General features: G+C 44.1%; 1 protein-coding gene and 1 non-coding gene across 2 annotated transcripts; both read left to right on the top strand.

The window, feature by feature from the left end:
* Positions 1–721: 721 nt before the first annotated feature.
* mta3 (metastasis associated 1 family, member 3) lies at positions 722–21,648 on the top strand. Its single transcript, XM_056297029.1, has 18 exons — positions 722–953; positions 2,808–2,875; positions 4,010–4,103; positions 5,699–5,825; positions 5,954–6,017; positions 6,355–6,472; positions 6,904–7,006; positions 7,426–7,525; positions 7,635–7,823; positions 8,165–8,239; positions 9,988–10,046; positions 10,239–10,357; positions 11,243–11,400; positions 11,836–12,058; positions 14,178–14,270; positions 14,547–14,741; positions 14,917–15,067; positions 21,137–21,648. Exons 1-18 carry the CDS (start codon positions 926–928, stop codon positions 21,306–21,308), a joined length of 2,136 nt encoding a protein of 711 aa, XP_056153004.1. The 5' UTR covers positions 722–925; the 3' UTR covers positions 21,309–21,648.
* On the top strand, positions 8,955–9,060 carry LOC130128112 (U6 spliceosomal RNA). The gene has a single exon (XR_008811882.1). It is a non-coding gene; the product is annotated as a U6 spliceosomal RNA (small nuclear RNA).
* Positions 21,649–21,931: the final 283 nt, after the last annotated feature.

The following is a 21,931-nucleotide window of genomic DNA, read 5'->3' as shown; positions in this document are numbered from 1 at the left end:
TGATGAAACTCTCCACCCCGATCAGGGAGCCTATCCCATCCGTGATGTCACACACGCTCACACGCAAGCCGCAAGGCGCGCACGTTAAGAGTGAGAAACACAGACTGAAAAAAAAATGACTGAAGAAGCAGGATGTTTTTGTCAACTAAAAAACAAACAAACAAACAAACAAAACAAATTGAAGGGAACAATTTTTTTTCTTCCATTTTCAGCATATAGACTGTCACTCGGTGCCATCTTCCTTGTAAAGTCAGGATCAGCTGCAGAATCAGGCTTTACTTATGCATACTTTTAAAACACATATACAAGGAATTTGTCTTCGGTCGTCATAACTCACAATGTGGCTACTTTACACACACACACACACACGCACACACACACACACACACACACACACAATGTACTTTACTCGCATATACTTTTACACGTATGTACTGTACACACGGTCTCGCTTACGTAGGAGACGATTTCTAAAGTCTTTCAAAATTCACGCTTCCATCAACCGGAAACTGTCGTTTTCTCTCTCCATCACGCGTCGCCTCCACCGTGCGTGTACATGTATTGCGCGTTTTGTTTGTTTGCGCGTGCGCGTTGCAGTAGCGGCAGCAGCAGCGGCAGCAGCGGCAGCAGCAGCAGTCACCCACGCCCCCTCCCCTCCCCTCCCTCCGCCACCAGTCGGTGGTTTTTCGGGTTGATCCGTGTTCTTTTTGGCTTGTGAGTTCACTGTATTGTAAAGGCAACTGTGAAACGGAGGGGGGGGGGGACGTGCCCCAAAAAAAAAAAATCGGCCGATTTGATGTACATCCAAGTCTCAGTCACCTCACAGCACCGCGCCGTTACTTTTTGAAAAGATTTTTTTTGTTTTATTAATTTATTCTATTTTCTTAGTTTATGGTTTGCGTTTTAACACTCCGGGAGGGTAGAAATGGCGGCCAACATGTACCGGGTCGGAGGTATGTCAGTGTGCATTTTTTATTTGGTGGAAACCCGTCAAGTTTTGCTTACTGTATATGTATCATATAGCAGATTTTCGCAATTTTTTATATTTTGGATACATCCTAAATGCTAGTGCAGCTAAGCCGCATCGATTTGGGTTGAAAAGTGAGGGTTTTTTTAAATACTTGAGATTCAAAATGGGTCAGGCCTCGCGTCTATCGTGGCCGCTCCAGCTAGCTGCCAGGTGGCTAAATGGCTTAGCCCGCATTGTAAACATCTTGGTGTCGCTGGCCGGTGCGCTAGTACTGTCGGTAAACGGCATAAAGGTGTGCAAAGGAACCGACGTGCAACGACGCCTTTTCACGACACGGGTTTGTTAATGGTTCTGTGTGCCACCACGGTGAGTCTGTCTTTGTATTCGCCTCCTTTCTGGCATGCGTCCATTATCAGCAGCCCTTATTGAGCTAACGCTAGCGCCGAGCAAGTCAGGTTATCTGGGCGCCGTTAATGTCGCCGTGACGCTCGGTTCGCTTCAGTAGAACGTGACATGGGGCAGACTGTATGTGCGATGAAATGCCGTGTGTACTGTTGAGCCACGTTGCCCGCAGACACAGCCGGCTAGCTGGTTCACCTGCTAGCTGGTTAGCAAACCCTGTGGCACTCGACATCAAATTATTGTCTAATTTTTTTCATGGCGGCGTCGGGTGAATTTAACATACAACACTCTCACGGCACCTTTTTTTTTAAGGAGGTGGGCGTAACATCTGCTATTGTGCCTTCAAATCAACGGCGTAGCAGGCGCTTTGCGTTTCGGACATAAAAAACAATAATCGGTATCTCTACTCGGGCGACATCGGAAACTACCTATCGTCCGTCTTCAATAGTGTATCGGAATGTGGGTCATGTGACGTCTGCCCCGTTGTCAAACTTGTCACCTCGGCCGCGGGGTGACTTTGGCCCTCATGTCGATAGTGGTGGGACGTGAAGGTGGCTTAGGTTGAGCTAAAGGTAGAGCTAAATCAAACTTTGTTTTGGTACTTGGGCGTGTGTGGAACCACACTTAGCTGATTAGGTGAGCCGGGAATTAAGGTTCAACTGCGACCAGTCCATTGCCTTGGTTGACTTGATGTGGCTTATTCTCTGTGGTCCCAGCTATAATCTGTCAAATTCATCAATTATCAATTACCTCGCTATTTCAATACAATAGCTTTGCACCACCGTTTGTTCTCTTTTAGCGATGAAATGCCCTCACGCTCACATCAATGCAAACATAATTACAACAGTTTTCTCTTATTTCTATTATTTACCTTCCGAGCATCTCCAGTTGGCTATTGAATGGCTTGCTGACGGCACTTCATTGGTGCTACTCACCCACTTCTGCCTTTGTGAATGACTTTTCTTTTTTTTCTTTTTTTTGCAAATCAGGGTAATACAGGCTTCTGATGCATTGGGTTCTCACACAGTAGTAGAGCTGGGCAATATATATTGATATATCGATATCATGATGTGAGACTCGACATGGTCTTAGATTTCAGATATCGTAATATCGTGATATGGCATAAGTGTTGTCTTTCCTGGTTTTAAAGGCAGCGTTACAGTAAAGGGATATAATCTTCTGAACTTACTAGACTGTTCTAGCTGTTCTATTTGCCTTTTCCCATTTAGTCATTATATCCACATTACTGGTGATTATTTCTCAGAATGTCATTATTGTGTAAATATTCTGTGAAAGCACCAATAGTCATCCCTACAATATTGATATCGATATCAAGGTATTTGGTCAAAAATATCGTGATATTTGATTTTGTCCATATTGCCCAGCCTTACACAGTCATAACAGTGATATGATGAATTTGTGTGTTATGTTGCAGATTATGTGTTCTTTGAGAACTCCTCAAGTAACCCTTACCTAATCCGCCGGATAGAAGAACTCAACAAGGTACTGAGCTGTGTGTGTGTCCATGTTTGTATGTTTTATGCCAGACGGTGAATTGTTTGGATACCTGTCTATTTGGTGACCCAGCCCCACCCGCAGCACTGTTTGTTTGTGTATGTGTTCATATGTTGTAATTAGAGATGCACCGATACTGGTCATGGATATGAAATTAAGTTATCTGTATTGGAGATTTTACCTAAGACTAAAATCTGATACCAAAATCCATCAGCAGTGATATGTCATGAATAAAAGCAAAGTGGTTTGATTTACTGTATTTTTGGCTAATGGAAGTCTGTATTGTACGGCGGGTTTTCCTCTCCATTGACCCTTAACTACCCTTAACTACCTTTTGTAGTGTACCTAATGCATTGAGACGGATGTTGCCTGTCTTCCCTCTGTCATTGATATGGCAACCTGCTGGTGGGTGAGAGTTTGCCTATAGGAATGTTATTTGTGTGTGGTGTGTGTGTAAGATGTGAGGTGTATGTGTGGGACTGGTCCTTCTGTTTTCTTATAGCACTATGCACTGCATTTAAGTATAGCTTATATAGGTGTGGGCATTGGGCCTGTATGGTGTTAGCTTCATGATAAACAACATGTTCTGTCAAGCTAGAAGAAGATGGACACTTTATTGTCATTCACGTTATATTCTTGGATCTTATGATAGGTTGGATATACACTGAAAGATCTTTACCAGATTCAGCCTCCGCTAAGCTTTTGCACATATGGATAAGAAATCATAACCAATCCAGTTTTGAAAATTTGTCTGCGATACCAACTTGCTCACCAAGAGAAGTTTGGAGGAGCACATCCTGCCTGACTGATGCACTAATCCACAAACACAGTAGCAGCAGCAGCAGTAGGAATGCTGCATCGTTTGGTGCAGTATTCCAACCATTTTACCCTCACTCTAATTCTCTCTCCATCAGTCACAGCATTTAATCTCTGACAAGTCAATAAGCTTGTCTGCCTGATTATACAGCCAATCAATCAATCATCAGATTCGATTGTTCGCTTCTGGCACAGTCAGCCTGTCATACAAACATAGCTTGACAAGCGCACAAAGGAGTCAGGTCTCTTAAGAAATTGGCGAGGTTTCGTTAAGTCTTCCTGTGTCTTGGTTTCTGTGTATTTCAGACAGCCAGTGGAAATGTGGAGGCCAAGGTGGTGTGCTTCTACAGGAGAAGAGACATCTCCCACAGTCTTATCCAGCTTGCAGACAAACATGCAAGTCAGTACAATCTGTAGCCCTCTTTCTAAATGTTACATAACCTTTTTTGTAGGCATTATGTCAATGAGGGCAGAAGTCAAAGTTCCTCAAAAAATCTTACTTATTTCATGTCAGACCGTTTTCCGTTTTTTCCAAGACCTTGTTCTATTATTTCTCAATTTATATATACTCCAGAACATGTATATCAAGAAATCACACGTCAAGTGATTTATTGATGGTCTAGCATTATCCCATAACTGTGAACAAAATTTATCCAGTTATAAATGATTAAAATATTAAACCTGTCATGTCCATCTTCCTCAGGCATATAAGTAACCTGCTAACATCTATTTCAGCATCTCTGATATATTTTCTGCACCATTGCACTTTATCACCTCTTATTTCGCCTGTATATAGTCAATTCTTGTGTATATATCTGAAGATTGTTGTGTTATAGTGTTGTTATTCTATGTTAAGTACACAGAGAGCCATGAAGCTGGAATCACATTTCACGTTTTTGCAAACCTACATGGCCAATAAACACGATTCTGATTCTGAACTAGGCCGACTGCAAAATGAGACATCAGAGCATAAGAAGGAAGTTGTCAGTGGCTGGCAGAGATAGTTTAAGATTTGTTTATTACAAAAATAGCTATCCTTTTTAGCATGCAGGGCACTGGTGCCCCCACATCCGTAGAGCAGGAGAGGATTGCAGTTATTGTTTATGTGGAAAAAGACAGATCTGCTACCTTTTCTAGAACAGCTTATTCATCTGTGTTACATTCGAATGAGACTGGTGTCCAAGTTTAATTCCCAAACTCCCTTATGCCTTTGTTGTTACAAAGCAGCAGTGGTTATTTCCTGACCTGGTGGTGGTTATGCTATTGTCACTATTTCATGAACACAACTAGCTAGCTAGTTTAACAATAAAATGATAACCTATGGCATGATATGACTTTATCCCCAAAACTTGAACTAACAAATACCTGCTCAGGGTCGAACGAAATGATGACTGAGAAAATGTAGGAAACTTGAAATGAAGAGATTGTAATCAAAAGTGCCAGTAGTTAAAAATGTGCATCCACATTGTGGACATTTATCCTCACTAGGATAATTTGCCAATTCAGATTGAGCCTCTTAATCTTTAAATCACATCCACATGAACATTGTATTTTTAAAATTTCATATATGGCCCTGAGCTGCTGTATAATGTAGACTGCTTGCACTCACCGGTCATTGTAAAACTAAGGACATGCAGTGCACTTACGAAATAATCGGAGATTAACATATCTTGTTAAAGATGAGAAAAGTAAATTGACGAGTTTAGCCTAACCATTTTTTATTTTGATTATCTGTTGGTATAATATCTTTGCATATCTCTTATATGCCTATTTGTTCCCACCCTTACTCCTAATCTCATAGTCTTTCATCTGCAGTGTCCTGGCTTCTTTAATATTACCTCTGAAACATAAGTTAGAATAATGCCCTTTTTGTGCCCTGGGTCTTGAAAATTAAAATTGGGGTTGTTTTTTTTCCCCCCAATTATTTTAACTCTGTGGTACAATCATATATTTTCTTTTTTCTTTTTTTTTTTTTGTCTGTGTTCATTGGTGCAGAGGATTTGGAAGAGGAGAAGGAGAGTCCATCGGAGATGGAGCTGACAGACAAACAGAAACACCAACTTCGTCACAGAGAACTCTTCCTGTCTCGGCAGTATGAGAGTCTACCAGCTACACACATCAGGTACACACACGAATACATCCCGACACTCATTTGGCATCTTCTCTATGATCGCATAAGTCAACCACTGTTCGCCTCATTTCTCTTTCTGTTTCTTTGTCTCCTATCATCCTCCCTTCTCTCTTCCCCAGGGGAAAGTGTAGTGTGGCATTATTAAATGAGACAGAATCGGTTCTTTCCTACCTTGACAAAGAGGTGAGCTTGAAACTGCGTTGTTTGGCTATTGCAGGTGCTCCGGGCCAGGGCTGCAATACAGAATAGAAAGCCTAACTGCCATCTTATCTTATTTTAAACCACAAACCTGAGAAGGAAAAACATTTTTTAATTGCAAATTGCCTTTGGTTTTTGGCCATCCCGGCAGTATTTTGGAACAAGCCACCCCCTTTTATCTGTTATGGTTTTTGCTTATTCCTTGCATGCATACCCTGCTGAAATTGTATATATTATGGTTGGGATGCCTCTGCTGTGTGGTCTCAGGGCCTCATTATAGCCATGTTTGCTGTGCCATAGATTGATGTGTTGCTTTCCTCAGGATACCTTCTTTTACTCCTTGGTGTATGACCCGACACAGAAGACCTTGCTGGCAGACAAGGGAGAGATTAGAGTAGGACCACGCTTTCAGGCAGATGTACCTGACATGTTACAAGAGGGTAAGGGCTACACATACAGACACAGTTGAACAGTGTAATGGTACCACAGATATCCAAGTCCGCTTTTGGATCTAGTTACATTAACAATGACAGCTGTGTGTGTGTGTGTGTGTGTGTGTGTGTGTGTGTGTGTGTGTGTGTGATGATTTTAGTTTTGACAGTTAAAGGCATTGCAGAAATATTTTATATGAAAACAATGAAGTTAGTTGAGGAATCAATATGAGATGTTAAAAGTGCAGAAAAATTAACTTTGTTCCTCAAGACTTAATTTTTATGATATTGATAACAAACACAATCACAATATCAGAAATTAACAGGGCTTTTATTTTACCCACACCCAAGCAGCCCTAGACCATGCCCTCTCTGGCCACTGGTGAAGTTGCTGTGACACACACACACACTCATTCACTCTCTCGTCTTGTGTCTTGCAGGTGAGGCAGATGACAGAGACCAGTCCAAGCTTGAGGAGAAGCTGTGGGATCCAGAGTGTCCGCTCACCAACAAACAAATAGACCAATTCTTAGTGGTAGCACGGTATGACCTTTCACCTCAGCCCTCTACAGTTCCGACCCCTGATCTCTTAACAGACAGCTAGGCTGACTCCTAGCGGTAGCATCTTTTGACTCCTCACCCATGACCTCTTACCAACAAGGTGACACAGGCCATTCTGTTAAGAATTATTATGTGACCATACTGTGGTGTATATCTTCGAACGATAATAGTCTTTTGGAGTGGAAAATTATTTCGGGGGAATGGTATGTGACTAACATCCTCACATAGCAAGGCTCACAAACCATTTGGAAATACCCTAATAAGTGGCCGTTGAAAGAAGATCACCTTAATTGAATGACAGCTCATGAGCATGTGTAGTTCTGCATTTATGGTTTCATTACCACTTATCAGTGACTTTTTTTCTTTCTTTTTTTTTTGTGCGGGCTTGTGTACATTTGCAGTGCGGTTGGGACTTTTGCTCGGGCATTGGACTGCAGCAGTTCAGTTAGACAGCCTAGCTTACACATGAGTGCAGCTGCAGCCTCACGAGATATCACACTGGTATGTTATGTGCGCGCAGACACACACTTTGCATTACCCTAACCTGCTTTGAATGCACTGATTTTTAAGCCAGCCCCTCTGTCTTTTCCTTATTTCCTCATTTTCCTAGTTCCATGCAATGGACACACTTCATCGTCATGGATACGAACTGTCCAGTGCATTGAGTGTGCTGGTCCCAGCAGGTGGCCCAGTGCTGTGCAGAGATGAGATGGAGGAGTGGAGCGCTTCCGAAGCTGGCATGTTCGAAGAGGCTCTGGAGAAATACGGCAAAGACTTCAACGACATCCGACAAGACTTTGTAAGTGTGTGTGTTCACGCCAGGTGCTTATTAATAGTTATTACATGTGATTTACTGTGTGCGCGTGTGTGCGTGTATGCCAGGTGCTTATGAATAGTTATTACCTGTGTGATTCAGTATATGTGACTGTGTGTGGTTATTTTTTATGGTGTTCAGAACTGAGCAGTACTATTAGCTTTCAGCCTGCAGTCATATCTGCACACGATTGCCTGCTTATGAATATACATGAGGGCTTTCACACCCAGACGGCAAGAGCATGAGTTATTAATACAGTTAATTTGCTTTCTGTCCTTTCTCTCTTTTCATTACTCTTGCTCCTCCCTATCGCTCCCTTTGTATAGCTGCCTTGGAAGTCTTTGACCAGTATCATTGAGTACTACTACATGTGGAAGACCACAGACAGATATGTTCAGCAGGTAAGGGAGATTTGCCACACAGGCAAATGTACGGTGACGGTGAACACAATGAATGAGTTTAACAAAAACCCATAATATTGCATCGCCACAAAATTATTATTTTTTCAGTTGAGCAGACACTTAGTCAAGATCCTTGCTGGCATTTTTCAGTCAGACTATTTTAATGCAATTTGAATTTGTTAATAAGTGCAGCTGAATGGTTGTGGTAAAAAAAAAAGACTAGGGGTCCACGGTGGTGTAGCGGTCTAAGCATCGGCTTTGTGTCGATGCAGTTGCCCACTGGGGACTGGGGTTCCCGCCCCGGTCTCGTCAGATCCGACTATGGCCGGACTCGATGAAGCAGCAATCTGACAGCAACGCTGTCTTCGGGAGGGGGGCGGAGTCGGCTTGTGTTCGTCATGTGAATGCGTCTCTGTGTGTGTCGGAAAAAAGAGTGGTTCGGCCTGGAGTCGCCTTGTCATGAAAGTGGGGAGGCGGTCTCCTTCGAGACTGCCGGCCGGAGAGATGCAGTTGGCAAACGCATGCAGTACGAGGGTGGGTGTTTGAATTAAAATAGGGATCGATTGGCCACTAAATTGGGAGACAAAAGGGAAAAATCAGAAATAAATTAAATTTTTAAAAAAAAGAAGACTAGGTTAAAACCAAGTATATGGCTGGACAGATCATTTATTAAATGGCTGTTTTTACATGACTACATCTAAAAAGCGGCTGTTTCGTATTGCTTCGGCAGCACATATACTAAAATTGGAACAATACAGAGAAGATTAGCATGGCCCCTGCGCAAGGATGACACACAAATTCGTGAAGCGTTCCCCAATTTATATATATATATATATATATATATATATATATATAAAAAAGCAGCTGTTCTGACATCAGTTCCGTAAACTGCTGATGACATGATAAAAAACTGTTCACCCTGATTCATTTTGAAAGAGCAACGGCCAATGGGGTAACTCCAACTCGGCCGTCCAACCAATGGTGAAACAACATCACTCACTCAGCCACTGACTCACGGACAACCGCATGTGTAGGGCTGGCCCCATTGTTGCGGTCCAGCCAAAAAACATTTCAAGAAAGTTCCACTTAGGGTGTTCTGGTAGCGTAGCGGTCTATTCCATTGCCTACCAACGCAGGGATCGCCAGTTCGAATACCCGTGTTGTCTTCGGCTTGGTCGGGTGGCCCTACAGATGCAATTGGCCCATGTCTGCAGTAGGGAAGCTGGATGTGGGTATGTGTCCTGGTCGCTGCACTAGCGCCTCCTCTGGTCGGTCGGGGCGCCTGTTCCGGGGGTTGAGGGGGAACTGGGGGGAATAGTGTGATCCTCCCACGCGCTACGTCCCCCTGGCGAAACTCCTCACTGTCAGATGAAAAGAAGCAGCTAGCGACTCCGCATGTATCGGAGGAGGCATTTCTGCAGGGGGAGAAGGTCTGCAGCCCTCCCTGGATCGGCAGAGGGGGTGCAGCAGAGATCGGGATGGGTCGGAAGAGGGAGGGTAATTGGCCAGATACAGTCGGGGTGAAAAGGGGGGGAATCCCCCCCCTCAAAAAAAAGAAAGTTCCACTTGAATGGAAAATTTTTTAGTTTCAATAAATGTTAGTGTAACAATGTTAAATGGAGAGGAACGTTGATGATGTAGGAAATAAACCTTCTGCATTTTCTACTGTCAACACACATAACTGTTGATGGAATATACTTGCCCAGTTTCCTAATCATGTTTATTCTTCTGCATTTTTCAATGAACAGAAGCGACTGAAGGCAGCGGAAGCAGAGAGTAAGCTCAAGCAGGTTTATATCCCCACATAGTAAGTAATTTAGAGATCGCTATATATTTTTATGTTAGGATTTATTCTTTTGCCAGTATACTGCCAGCCCTATTGCACTCCTTGAGGCTCCAAGCGACATTTCTTCTACATATTTTATCTGTTTTCAGCCATCGCAGCAGGCAGCTGGGACATAAGTGCGTTTATTAAACCTCTCCCTCTTCTCGTTGACAGTAACAAGCCCAACCCCAACCAGATCTCTATGACCAATGGGAAAATGGTAACAGTGAATGGAGCTGGGCCGGGCACCTACCATACAGCAGGAGGGGGCAGAGCCTGCGAGAGTTGCTACAGTAAGTTTGCATGCGTGCCTGTGTGTATGTGTGCAAAGGATACCAGCTATGCTGTGTGTTAGCCTGCTTGGGTCTGCATTTAATATAGATGTGCATATGTACTATTGTCAGCTTTCAATCGACATTGAAAATATATGTCTGAAGTGAAGGGGAATATGAGACACAACAGTATTGACCAGTAAAGATATTTTTTTCTTTTAACCTCCCCTGTGGGTCGCTGAGATGAGACTGAGAGAGCGCAAGCGCATATTAATTTTTCCATTACTGCTGATTTACCGTGATCGTTGCTGCTTATGTGATGATCACTACTCTTGGTTTTTTTCTTAAACCATTCAGTAATCAGCGCCATTAAATCTCTCCACCCTCAGATCAGTTTTGACACGTTTTCTCCAAATGTCATATTGACACACCATTGGGATAGAACTACATCTATTGATTCATGTGTTTGGAGTCAGTGGTGTGCTCAGTCCTCTCTGTAGTTAAGTAATATATTTTTGTTGGGTGCTCTTTGGTCCAAGGTTAGTAGTTTCAGATGAGAAAAAGAACAAATCTCTCTGACCAAGGCACTCCGTGTAATTAAAATGTCTTTATTGGAACTTGGACATATCCAAAAAGGTCCTTTTTGGATATGTCCAAGTTCCAATAAAGACATTTTAATTACACGGAGTGCCTTGGTCAGAGAGATTTGTTCTCTTTTTCTCATCTACATCTATTGATTGTTGGTCGTCCCCCCCCCCCCCCCAAAAGAATTTTTCGGTATAGTGTGTGGATAGTGATAGTCTTTCAGGGGGAGAGTTGACAGGCTATTAGAGAAGACTAAGGTCGATATCCTGAGTATCATTGGTGGTGCCTCTAACCAGCCTGTCATGTGTCCAATGCTAACAGCCATGCAGTCGGCCCAGTGGTACTCATGGGGGCCTCCCAACATGCAGTGCCGTCTGTGTGTAGCCTGTTGGATGTACTGGAAGAAGTATGGTGGTTTAAAGATGCCAAGCAGAGCTGAGGGCCCTGAGGAGAGGACCTCGCCTAGTCCTGCAAGCAATGTAAGCTCTCAGCGACATGGTCCTCACAACAACCAGGCACACACCTTATTCACATATAGTAAGGAAAGGAATCCATCCTAACTAAAAATCTGTGTATTTTTAAATTTGATATTGGTAGTTGCTTGCCATATGGTGACTGCAAATCAAGATTTTTCTGGTATAGGCTTGTTTTTGATCCCTGTTACATCACTCAACATCATGTAAACACTGGAAAGCTCTTAAAGTAACATGTAATGCCTTACTAATGTGGTTTTAAATATAGCTGTCATATAGCTGTCATAGGTTTGCTTACATTTAATTATTGACGCTAAAATTTAATACAGGTTATATTGGCAATTATGACTGTATGTTATAAGTCCAACTTTATTTCATTCACATGTCCCTCACCCCTACCTCACCCCCTACTCTATTTATCCTTCCTACTCTCCTACCAAGGAGCCTCGTTCTCGGAGTCACGCCCCCCGCCAGTCCAGCCACATGGTACCTGTGCGTAACAGCGGCAGCCCCAAGTCCTCCATGAAGACTAAGCAGGCCTTCCTGCTGCAGGCCACCCGCCTCACCAAGCTGGCCCGGCATATGTGCCGTGATGTCATCAGGCTGCGCCGCGCTGCGCGCCGGCCCTTTATCCCCATTAACTGTGGGGCCATAAAGGCAGAGTGTAAGAGCTCTTTCAATTCCTCCTAACTTCTGCCACATGGACACATTTGCACACACACACACACACACACACACACACACACTCACTCACACCACCCCATCTTCACCCTGACTGACCCGTTTCCCCCATCAGCTCCCCCCTTGTCCCTCGCTACTCTACCCTCTCTGACCCCAGTCTGTCTCTTTGTTTTTATTATTATTGTTATATTATTATTATTTTGGTTTTTGTATTCTCCCACCCCCTGTTTCCAATAAAGACTGCCTGTCCTCATAAGTTTTGAGTTTTGATCATCTTTTCATTTGTGTTTTTGTTTTTTGTTATATTTTACTGTAACCGTAACTTCAAATCTAATGTTTTTAGCATACACCGTTTGACTTTTCTTTATAAACGGGACTATTCTTTTTCTTTTATTTTTGTGCACCTTCACAGGCACACTCACTCACACCCTGCAATCATTCAATACTATTTTGCTTTTCCTGTTATTTTCAAGCAGACTCCTGCTTAACAGAGCCCACATTCTAGTCTGAGCCATGTATTTACTTAAGTCAGTACGCAAGTTAGATAATCAGTAGAGGATATGTATTTTTGCTAAGAGAAGCTCTATTTTGCACGGCTGCTCTGTGGTGGTGGTGGGGGGGGGGGTAAACCCACTCTACTGTTACAGCAGGGTTAGTTGTGATAGCCGAGAATATTTAACCCTATCAGATTCAGAGTAAAGATGTGAGCCTAGGCCAGGTTGTGGTGTGCTCACCACACCCTTTTTTCCGTGAGTCCTCTTGTGCACGGTCAATTGCGGAGTGTAAAATATGAGAAAATACAAGTAAATGCCTGATTATATTTGACCACTTGTGAAAATGTCTATAGATTGATTTCGACTGATAAAAACTTGAAAGAAGGCTGTGGCGGGGGGGGGGGGGGTAAAGCTGCAGGGACAACCAGTTTGTCAGGAGTAAAAGACTTGCGAGCCACCTGTAATGTTTTGCTTGCCCTACTGACTGCGTCTCCGCTGTATGTTAGGTTCGCCACAGGCAAATTTCTCAGATGTCATATACTTTTATCACATCCACCTGGTCACTTGTGATCAGGTAAGCAGGCCATTCCCATGCCATTCATTCAGCCTCTATTGTTTTCTAATGTAATTTCCTGCCATAAAGCAATCCCCTTCATCTTCAAAACCCAAAGCACAAATTCATACAGTATCGACACTCATACTGTATTACGGATGGGATTCAGCCCACAGAGCCATTCTCCCTTTCTTGCTGCCTCTTTGTCTGTCTGTCTGTCTCTCTCTCTTTCCCCTCTCTCCTCTTCCTTATGCTTGCTGAAATATTTTTCATCTCATCTTCTACCTCTCGCTCTCTTTCTTTCATCACTGTGTGAACATGAGAGTAGTCCTCCAATAAAATCACACCTGAAACCATCTTCTCTGAGTCCTTGTGCTTCATGTGTCTTTGTATCTGTCCATCAACTCTACCACACTCACTGATTGGCCGTTTAATCTCGAGGACCAGCCAAGGCACGCCTTCCCAGCATGGACTCTACCTCCAATGCCTGCTGCCATTAAGCTATCACGTTTTGTTGTGTACGTGTGTTTTTAGTGTGATTTTTTTTTTTGGATGTGCATGCATGTAAGCATGTACCTACATCTGTATGTGCATGTGTGTAAAAAAAAAAATTCTGTGGTCATGCCATCTCCAACAGCAAGTTAGGAAATTAACACTTTAAAGTGTCTTACTGACTTGCATTTACTCCGGCATTTTGCATGATTAGTTGAAGTTTATCCTACAACCCAAGGTATACGAAACTGTCATTTTGATTTATACAGAGTAAGGGTGGGGTTATCTTAGTGCAAAGTACATGCCAGCAGTATTATTTGGACCAGACCGTCTGTTTTAGAATACAATTCTATAGGCACAGCTAGCTTTTCCATTAGGAGATACTGCAGCGGCGTTAAACAGTGCGTTTGTTTTACTTTCTTGTCAGTCTGTTTCAGTCAGCTAAAAGGCCAGGGATGGAAGCAAATTGTGTACACACGTGAGATCCTGCTGGTTGGTAAATGTGATTGTGTGTGTGTGCGTGCGTGTGTGTTTGTATGTGTACGTGAATGTGTTTGGTTTAGATATGTTAAGGGTGTCAGAAGGTCAGGGGACTCGCCTGCCAAAAATCAGGGCTGCCCCGAGGAGCACTTTGACCAGTGTCCTGCAGTTCCTAGGTAATCCACACCTTGGCAATGCACACACACACACACACACACTCTCTCTCTCTCTCTCTCTCTCTCTCTCTCTCTCTCTCTCTCTCTCTCTCTCTCTGTATGGCCTATAAGGTTGGCTGTAATCAATCTCGTGTTATGCCCTGGGAGTAAAATGCTTAATAATTAGGAGTGGTGTTGAGGTTACACACCCTGAACCCTCTGATCAGGCTGCTAATGGTGCACCTGCCCACTCATCTGATGCCGGTCGATGAATCACATGTGTGGTCTTTGTTGCAGAGTCTCGTCCAGCGGCCCATGCTCCACGTTCCCACCGCACTCCTGGCCTGCAGGCCCCTCCCCCCCGCCGTCTCCTGTCCTCACTCCCCCACGGACCCCACGGAATGCTGGGGAAACGCAGCTACCACCACCACAGCAGGGCTGAGCCAGAGAGACGTTCAGGTAAACACACACACACACAAACACACATTTTGTGTAATTAACACTTAGATACCTTCATGATTTTAATGTCTTTCTGTGGTGCCTGTTGCAGAGACCCAGACCCAGGGTGGACCTACACTGGTGGGTACCTTTCAGTGCACAACATTGCTCGTTAGCAAGTCTCTGTTATATTCGGGTGGATTCCCTTCACTTCCATCATCTCTGATAGTAAAGGATTTATATATAATTAACCTCCCACAGCACAATGGGCGTAACAGCGGCAGTGGAAGCACCAGGGGGGGAGTGATGATACGCAAAAGGCGCCCAAATTGGATCGACGCCCCTGATGACAGCTTCTTTCTTGTCACTCGGGAGACCAGGTAGGCACGACTGAGCCCCGCTCTGCCCTTTGAATGACCGGCTGTGTGTGCCAGAATTATGCTCAACTGAGCAGCTGAATGACAGCAGAGTGGAAAAGAGGGAATTGAGCCAATTGACCAAACCTTGACACCAGACTGCAGAGAAGACAAACTAAGTTTTTATTGACCCGTGGAGGTTTAGCCAGTTGTGGGTGTCTAAGTTGGTAGGTGATGCTGTGATTGACACACTGGGTCAACAGAATATTTCTTCATACATATAGTGTCCAGTTGGTGAATGAGACTCCACAGGTCACTATGGTGCTAAGACACTTACAAACGCACCCGCACCCACACACACACACACACACACACACACACACACACACAAAATCATCCACCTAATAAACAAATGCATGGGACCCCTGACCCACTGATCATATCTAGAGCCCTAGTTAATTTGGGTCAGAGGAATATGTTTGCACTTCGTGTGAGTGACTGGCTGCTTGTCTCATTTCAGAAATGCAGCCCTTAGACATCTCCTGACGGTAAGCCCCCCACCCTGAGCACACACACACACACACACATATATACACACACGCGCACACCCTCGCACACATGCACATGCAAACACAAAAACAAAGCATTAAGGAAACTTGTCATATGCATGCAGAACTTTCTACAAATTCACACTCAAAAAGCAGATGTGGAGGTTAGAAGCCTGTGGAGTCTCATTCTCATCGTGCACTGTCAGGTTGCAGTTTGCTTTCGATACATGAAAACATGAAAATCTTCTCTTTTAAAATATATATAATCTTCATATGTCTATTTTATGTGCCTTACAAAAGCTGTTAATCGTCTTTTGATGGTGCATGCAATTGCAACAAACTATGGACTGGTAGGGGTGTCAAAACAAGGGGGTTTTCAAAATATGATAGATCCGGTGTGATGACCAAAACTCTATTGGCAGGTTACATACGCATGGAAAATTGGTTATTGAAAACCTGTTGGTTATTGAAAACAGTGGCCATCGTGAAACACTTGGATCAAAACGCAGCTATCGGAATAACAGGGAGGAGAAGGGGTTCGCACGCACAAACATGCAAACACGTTTACATTTCTCACACTCTCCTGTTCTCAAACAAACACAAAAAATTCCATCCACCCATTATCCAAACCGCTTATCCTGCTCTCGGGGTCGCGGGGATGCTGGAGCCTATCCCAGCAGTCATAGGGAGGCAGGCAGGGAGACACCCTGGACAGGCCGCCAGGCCATCACAGGGCCGACACACACATACATGTTCACAGCTAGGGACAATTTAGTACGGCCGATTCACCTGACCTACATGTCTTTGGACTGTGGGAGGAAACCTGAGAACCCGGAGGAAACCCACGCAGACACGTGTAAATGTGTAACATGTAAAATATTATGATAATGAAGTAATAAATTATAAAACATTGCTCTTTCTTAAAATCGCAGGTAATTTTCTTTTAACTTGTTCATAATCTGGCGGTGTATGTTAGCGGATGACTCATCGCTATCTTCATAAAAGTCAAAGATCTTGCTTTTCAAACCCAGCTCTGGTGTCCAATATCTGACAGTGGGGGATGTTTTGTAGTGCCATGATTAGTCCCAAGGTGTATGTGTGTGTGTGTGTGTGTGTGTGTGTGTGTGTGTGTGTGTGTGTGTGTGTGTGTGTGTGTGTGTGTGTGTGTGTGTGTGTGTGTCAGCCCTGTGATGGCCTGGCAACCTGTACAAGGTGTCTCCCTGCCTGCCACCCAATGACTGCTTGGATAGGCTCCAGCATCCCCTCGACCCCAGAACAGGATAAGCGGTTTGGATAATGGATGGATTAAATCATTCATTCAGTAAAATTTGCAAATTGCAACTTTTTTTATCTCAACCTCAAATTTAAGATTCCCTTCTTGTCATTTAATTGATTCAAGCTGTAAAGTTAGGCAAGCCTCACCCAGACATCCCATCCATCAGCCTTTTTACAGAGATGGAGGAGGTAGTAAAACTTTTCATACAGCGGGCTTCCTCCCAGGTAGCCATATGGTCACAGTGATGAGGTCAAATCACCTGCTGTGACACTTCCATGAAGGACATAAACATGGTCCCTGGTGTCATTGACAGACAGCCATTTCTTACATGAAGTGATATCATGAATATGTTTTCTCAGACGACGGCCGGTCATCTGCTTCATAACTTGTAAGCAAGACTGACAATATAATTATATTAGTTACATTATAATAAGAAAGACTATAATTCGGTTATCCTCTTTCAATGTTGTATTCTGTAAATTGTGTAAACACAACATTCATTGCATGCCTTTCCGTCTCAGGAGAGAGATCCCTCCTCTCTCCCTGAGGTTTCTTCCTATTTTTTCTCCCTGTTAAAGGTTTTTTTAGGGCGTTGTTTCTTATCCGATGTGAGGGTCTAAGGACAGGATGTTGTTTTGCTGTAAAGCCCACTGAAGCAAATTTGTAATTTGTGATATTGGGCTATACTTGACTGAGGGATCGGTCTACGGTCGTGGTCAGTTTGAACCACGATTTGAGAATTATCCTCAAAGGAACACAAAAACACTTGGACATTATTGCTTTTCCACTCTCACATACACAAACACACATTCACGGGGCAACATCTGCATACACAAACATGTACACATGCATATGCAAATTACACAAATGTTCTCTCTCTCACACACACACACACACACCCACCCACCCAGATAATGGGCACAAGTGTTCATGGCCGCATGTGCGAGAGAAAGATGTTCTTCCATTAACGGCATGTCTAAATGAACCATGGCACTCTGCTCTCACAGCCGCCCTTAGACTGGCGATCTAAAATTAGAGCGGCTAACTGGTGCAGATGGGCCACGGCTGAGCCAGGCACCACCGGGCCCTGAGTGGAAATATCATTACCACATTAACCAAGCTCCCGTTCATATGGATCACTCACTTACCACCAGGCTCAACATGGTTGTACATGTGTGTGTGTGTGTGAGTGTGTTTGTGTGAGTGTGTGTGTATGTGAGTGAGTGAGTGGTGAAAGGGGAAAATTAAGAGAGGGAAAGACTGAGGCAGAAAGAGAGAGAGAACATTTTTTGAATGTTAAAACAAGTCTTTATTAAACAAGAAACAGACTTTAACATGACGTCTTTTTAACAATATGAACAAAGTCGCTCTTTCACATTAACCTGTCCAATACAGACCTAATTTCCCATCACAGAACCGATTCACGTATCAGGTATGTTGGAGAGAGAGTGAGAGCGAGAGAGAGAAAGAGAGAGAGAGAGAGAGAGAGCGAGCACACACCCCATTCCATGACATACCCCTTCTGCCCTTTCTGTTGCCCGTAACTTGTTAAGTGGGGAATGGAGCTCACGGTCCTCTATCACAGTAGAAGATATGACAAACACACTAATGAGTCTTCTCTGATGGACCGGCAGATGTGAGAGAGGATAAGGATATTTCTCTTATTTCTTATCTCTCGTTTTCTCCCAAGTGTCGAGCACAAAATGGGCTCTGACAGAGCGGAGAGAAGTGGGAGGTTGCTTGCGGTATTCTGAAGGTGTGGTGTGGGGGGGACTTGGACAGAACAGTGAGAGTGAGAGAGGTGGAAAGAGGAGGGAGAGAGTGAGAGAGAGAGAGAGAGAGAGAGAGAGAGAGAGAGAGAGAGAGAGAGAGAGAGACTCATCCATTAAGTGGAGATACGAAGCGATCAGACATTGGATTTCAAGAGTTCAACGATGTAGTTGAAAAAGTGAAAACGCTGGAAAAAAATTGTGGGGGCAGAAAAGAAATGGATGGAGTCACGGAGAGAGGAGGATGTAAATGAGATTGTTTGATGTATCAGAGCACGGCTCTGCATCTTTGTTTTCCTCCTTCTCTGGATCAGATGAACAGACAATCAACAGCCGAGCTTTCGATCATTTGCGAAGACTGCTGCGCCGCTTCATCATTAACTCCAAGTGAAAACTGATGTCTTGCTCTTTCACAATCCCTCTCGGGTAGCAATGTTCTCAAGAGTAAATTACGTTTGTGGGTGTGTGCACCCGTGTTTTTGCTTGTGCATGTGTGTGTGCAGCCCCTATTAATGTTAGATGTATGATTTTGCACTGTGTTGGACATACGTACTTATAGTGACATTTATTTACACACATGCAAACATGCACACGCTGAGCCTACGTCAGCCTATTCTGATGCAGTAACTGCAGGGATCTGAAGGCACTTGATGTGTTTGTCTGTTCTGGCAAAAGAAAATCAACCCTGATGCTGAAAAAGAGACAGGACCGGAGAGCGGGGGCGGGGGGATAAAGGATATAGGGTGTGAGCAGGGTTTTTGCTGCATTAGAAACCCGAGCCTTTTGAAACCACCTCTATGGAAGAACACCTCAAAGCGTTTAGTGTTGGTCTTATGTCTAGTCATAGGGGTCACTGTGGGATCGAAGAGAGCCTCCTTTGTTATAATGGAAAACCTATCCCAGTCAGGAAGCTACCACCACATCCCTGTATATATATATATATATATATATATATATATATATATATATATATATAAACTATATATCTCCCACACTCACCCTTTTTCGGTTGGTGTGTTGTCTACCTCAAGGTTGGGTCCTCTACCAGAGTTCAGGGAGTTTGAGGGGTTCTGTGCAGTATCTTAGCTGTTTCTAGGACCGCTCTCTTCTGGACAGAGACCTCAGATGTTGTTCCTGGAATCTGCTGGAGCTACTGGGGGTCACAGCCCCTAGTGCTCCTATTACCACTGGGACTACTGTGGATTTCACCTTCCGCATCCAGTCTAGTCCTTGGTATCTCTCTAGCTTCTCATGCTCTTTCTTCCTGTTGTTGCGTTGCTCGGGATTGCTACATCGATCACTGCTGCTGTCTTCTGTTTCTTGTCGACCACCACAATGTCTGGTTGGTTGGGGACTGTAACCAACTTGGGGACTTCCAGTCTGTATTCAGTACAGATATTCCTGTACACTATCCCAGCCACTTATATTATATATTGGTTGAGTGTATATATATATATATATATATATATAGTAACTCTAAGCCTGGAAAACACTGTCAATAAGTTCTTCACTTCCACAATCTCCTTGATGTTCGAATATGTTTTCATCACCGATGAATATTTGAGGAGGCAGAACACTTTGACCCTTCCTTAATATGCTCTGTGTTTATGTCACTTTTTTATCTTATGCCTCATGTATCCTGAATACAAACCAGCCTGGTGAGAAAAAGTACTCCTTCGGTTAGAACACGTTTAAACTGCAAACCGCTTTATTTGCGTCAAGGTTTTTGGAAGTTCATGCATTAGACCTTTGTGCTGGTCAAGATGCGGTCTCTCGGTAGGACCTAACTTGACTATTTTGAGCCCTGACAGAAATACTCAAAGTAGCTAATACCGTGTTGGTGATATATTACTTCTGAAAACATTTTTAAAAATATATTTAATCCCAAGTCCAGTGGGTGCAGGCCAGTTCGATCTGGTATTGGCATAACTATCAAGCTCTTTAGATACTATCAATATAGCTGAGAAATAAATTCACCCTGTCTTTGCTCTTAAAGCACAGTCTGACACCTTTCTCAGCTTCATACGTATAACCAGTCTGTGTTTTCCCAGCCATCGTATCATCAGCTGTCCATGCCACATCAGTGTAATTTGGGGTCAAGAGCCTGTCGTCAGCTCTGCTAGTTATAAGTAATTGAGTGCTCGATTCTGACGTCCTATCTTGTCTCCCCCATCTAGGAGGGCCAGATGCCTGCTCTCCAGGTCCCAGCTGAGGCACGCCTCAGAGTCTACTCCACAAATCACAAGTGTTGTTGTTTTCATTAGATTTAACCCTAGTTTGACTGTCCTGGTCCAGGATGGCGGTAGAGCAGTGAATAGCGGATTACTGCTCAATGTTGAACACGTCTAAGTAACGGCATAAGATCAGCATTAATGTGTGTTGAGTGTGACCACCGCTTGCAGCAATTCCCCTGAGATCCTGAAAGACATTTCCCCTTCCTGTGCTGTCCCTGAGCCATTCCACTCGATTCTGACATCCCTTCTTGTCTCCCCCCATCTAGGAGGGCCAGACGACTGCTGTCCAGGTCCCAGCTGAGGCACGCCTGCCGGCAGCCCTGTGAGCAGATCACCTTGCGCAGGGTCTCCCAGGCCCCCACGCAGGGGCTCGTCCTGGCCCCCCCACACCCTCACCCCAGCCTGAGGATGCGAGGACCCATTGTCATCCACGACTGATTGGCTACGCACCCCCAACACACACACACACACACACACACATACACACACACACAACAGCGTGCTCTCTACACACACCCAACTGACTCGCATCTTGGTACCGTATTTGCTTCTAGCCTCAAAAATCCCATTATAACAACCCCCACTCACACACACAAACACACACACACACACACACACACACACACACACACACACACACACACATACACACACACACACACACACACACACACACACACACACACACACACACACACACACACACACACACACACATTTTGTTTCTCGATTAGCCAGCAGTAAGGCATGAGAAGGAAGTGATAAGCTGCGATGCACTAGAAACATGAACCTGATTGCAAAGGGTGTCTGTGTGTACAGCCCTGAATCCCCTGCAACTGTGTGTGTGTGTGTGTGTGTGTGTGTGTGTGTGTGTGTGGGTGTGTGGGTGGGTGCATGGGTGGGTGCATGGGTGGGTGGGAGAGAGAGTGTGTGTGTGTAACTGAGTACATGCATGTTTTTGTGTCTGGGCATGCATGGGTGGGTGGATGCGTGTGATGGTGTATAGCAGCAAGAGAAAGGGGACGTTTATGTATGTGCTCTATTACTTTTCAAGGACGGAT

The sequence above is a fragment of the Lampris incognitus genome, chromosome 17 (assembly GCF_029633865.1).
Source record: "Lampris incognitus isolate fLamInc1 chromosome 17, fLamInc1.hap2, whole genome shotgun sequence".
Classification (NCBI taxonomy): domain Eukaryota; kingdom Metazoa; phylum Chordata; class Actinopteri; order Lampriformes; family Lampridae; genus Lampris; species Lampris incognitus.
Note: the sequence above shows the minus strand (reverse complement) of the source record. Positions and strands in the feature narration are given on the sequence as shown.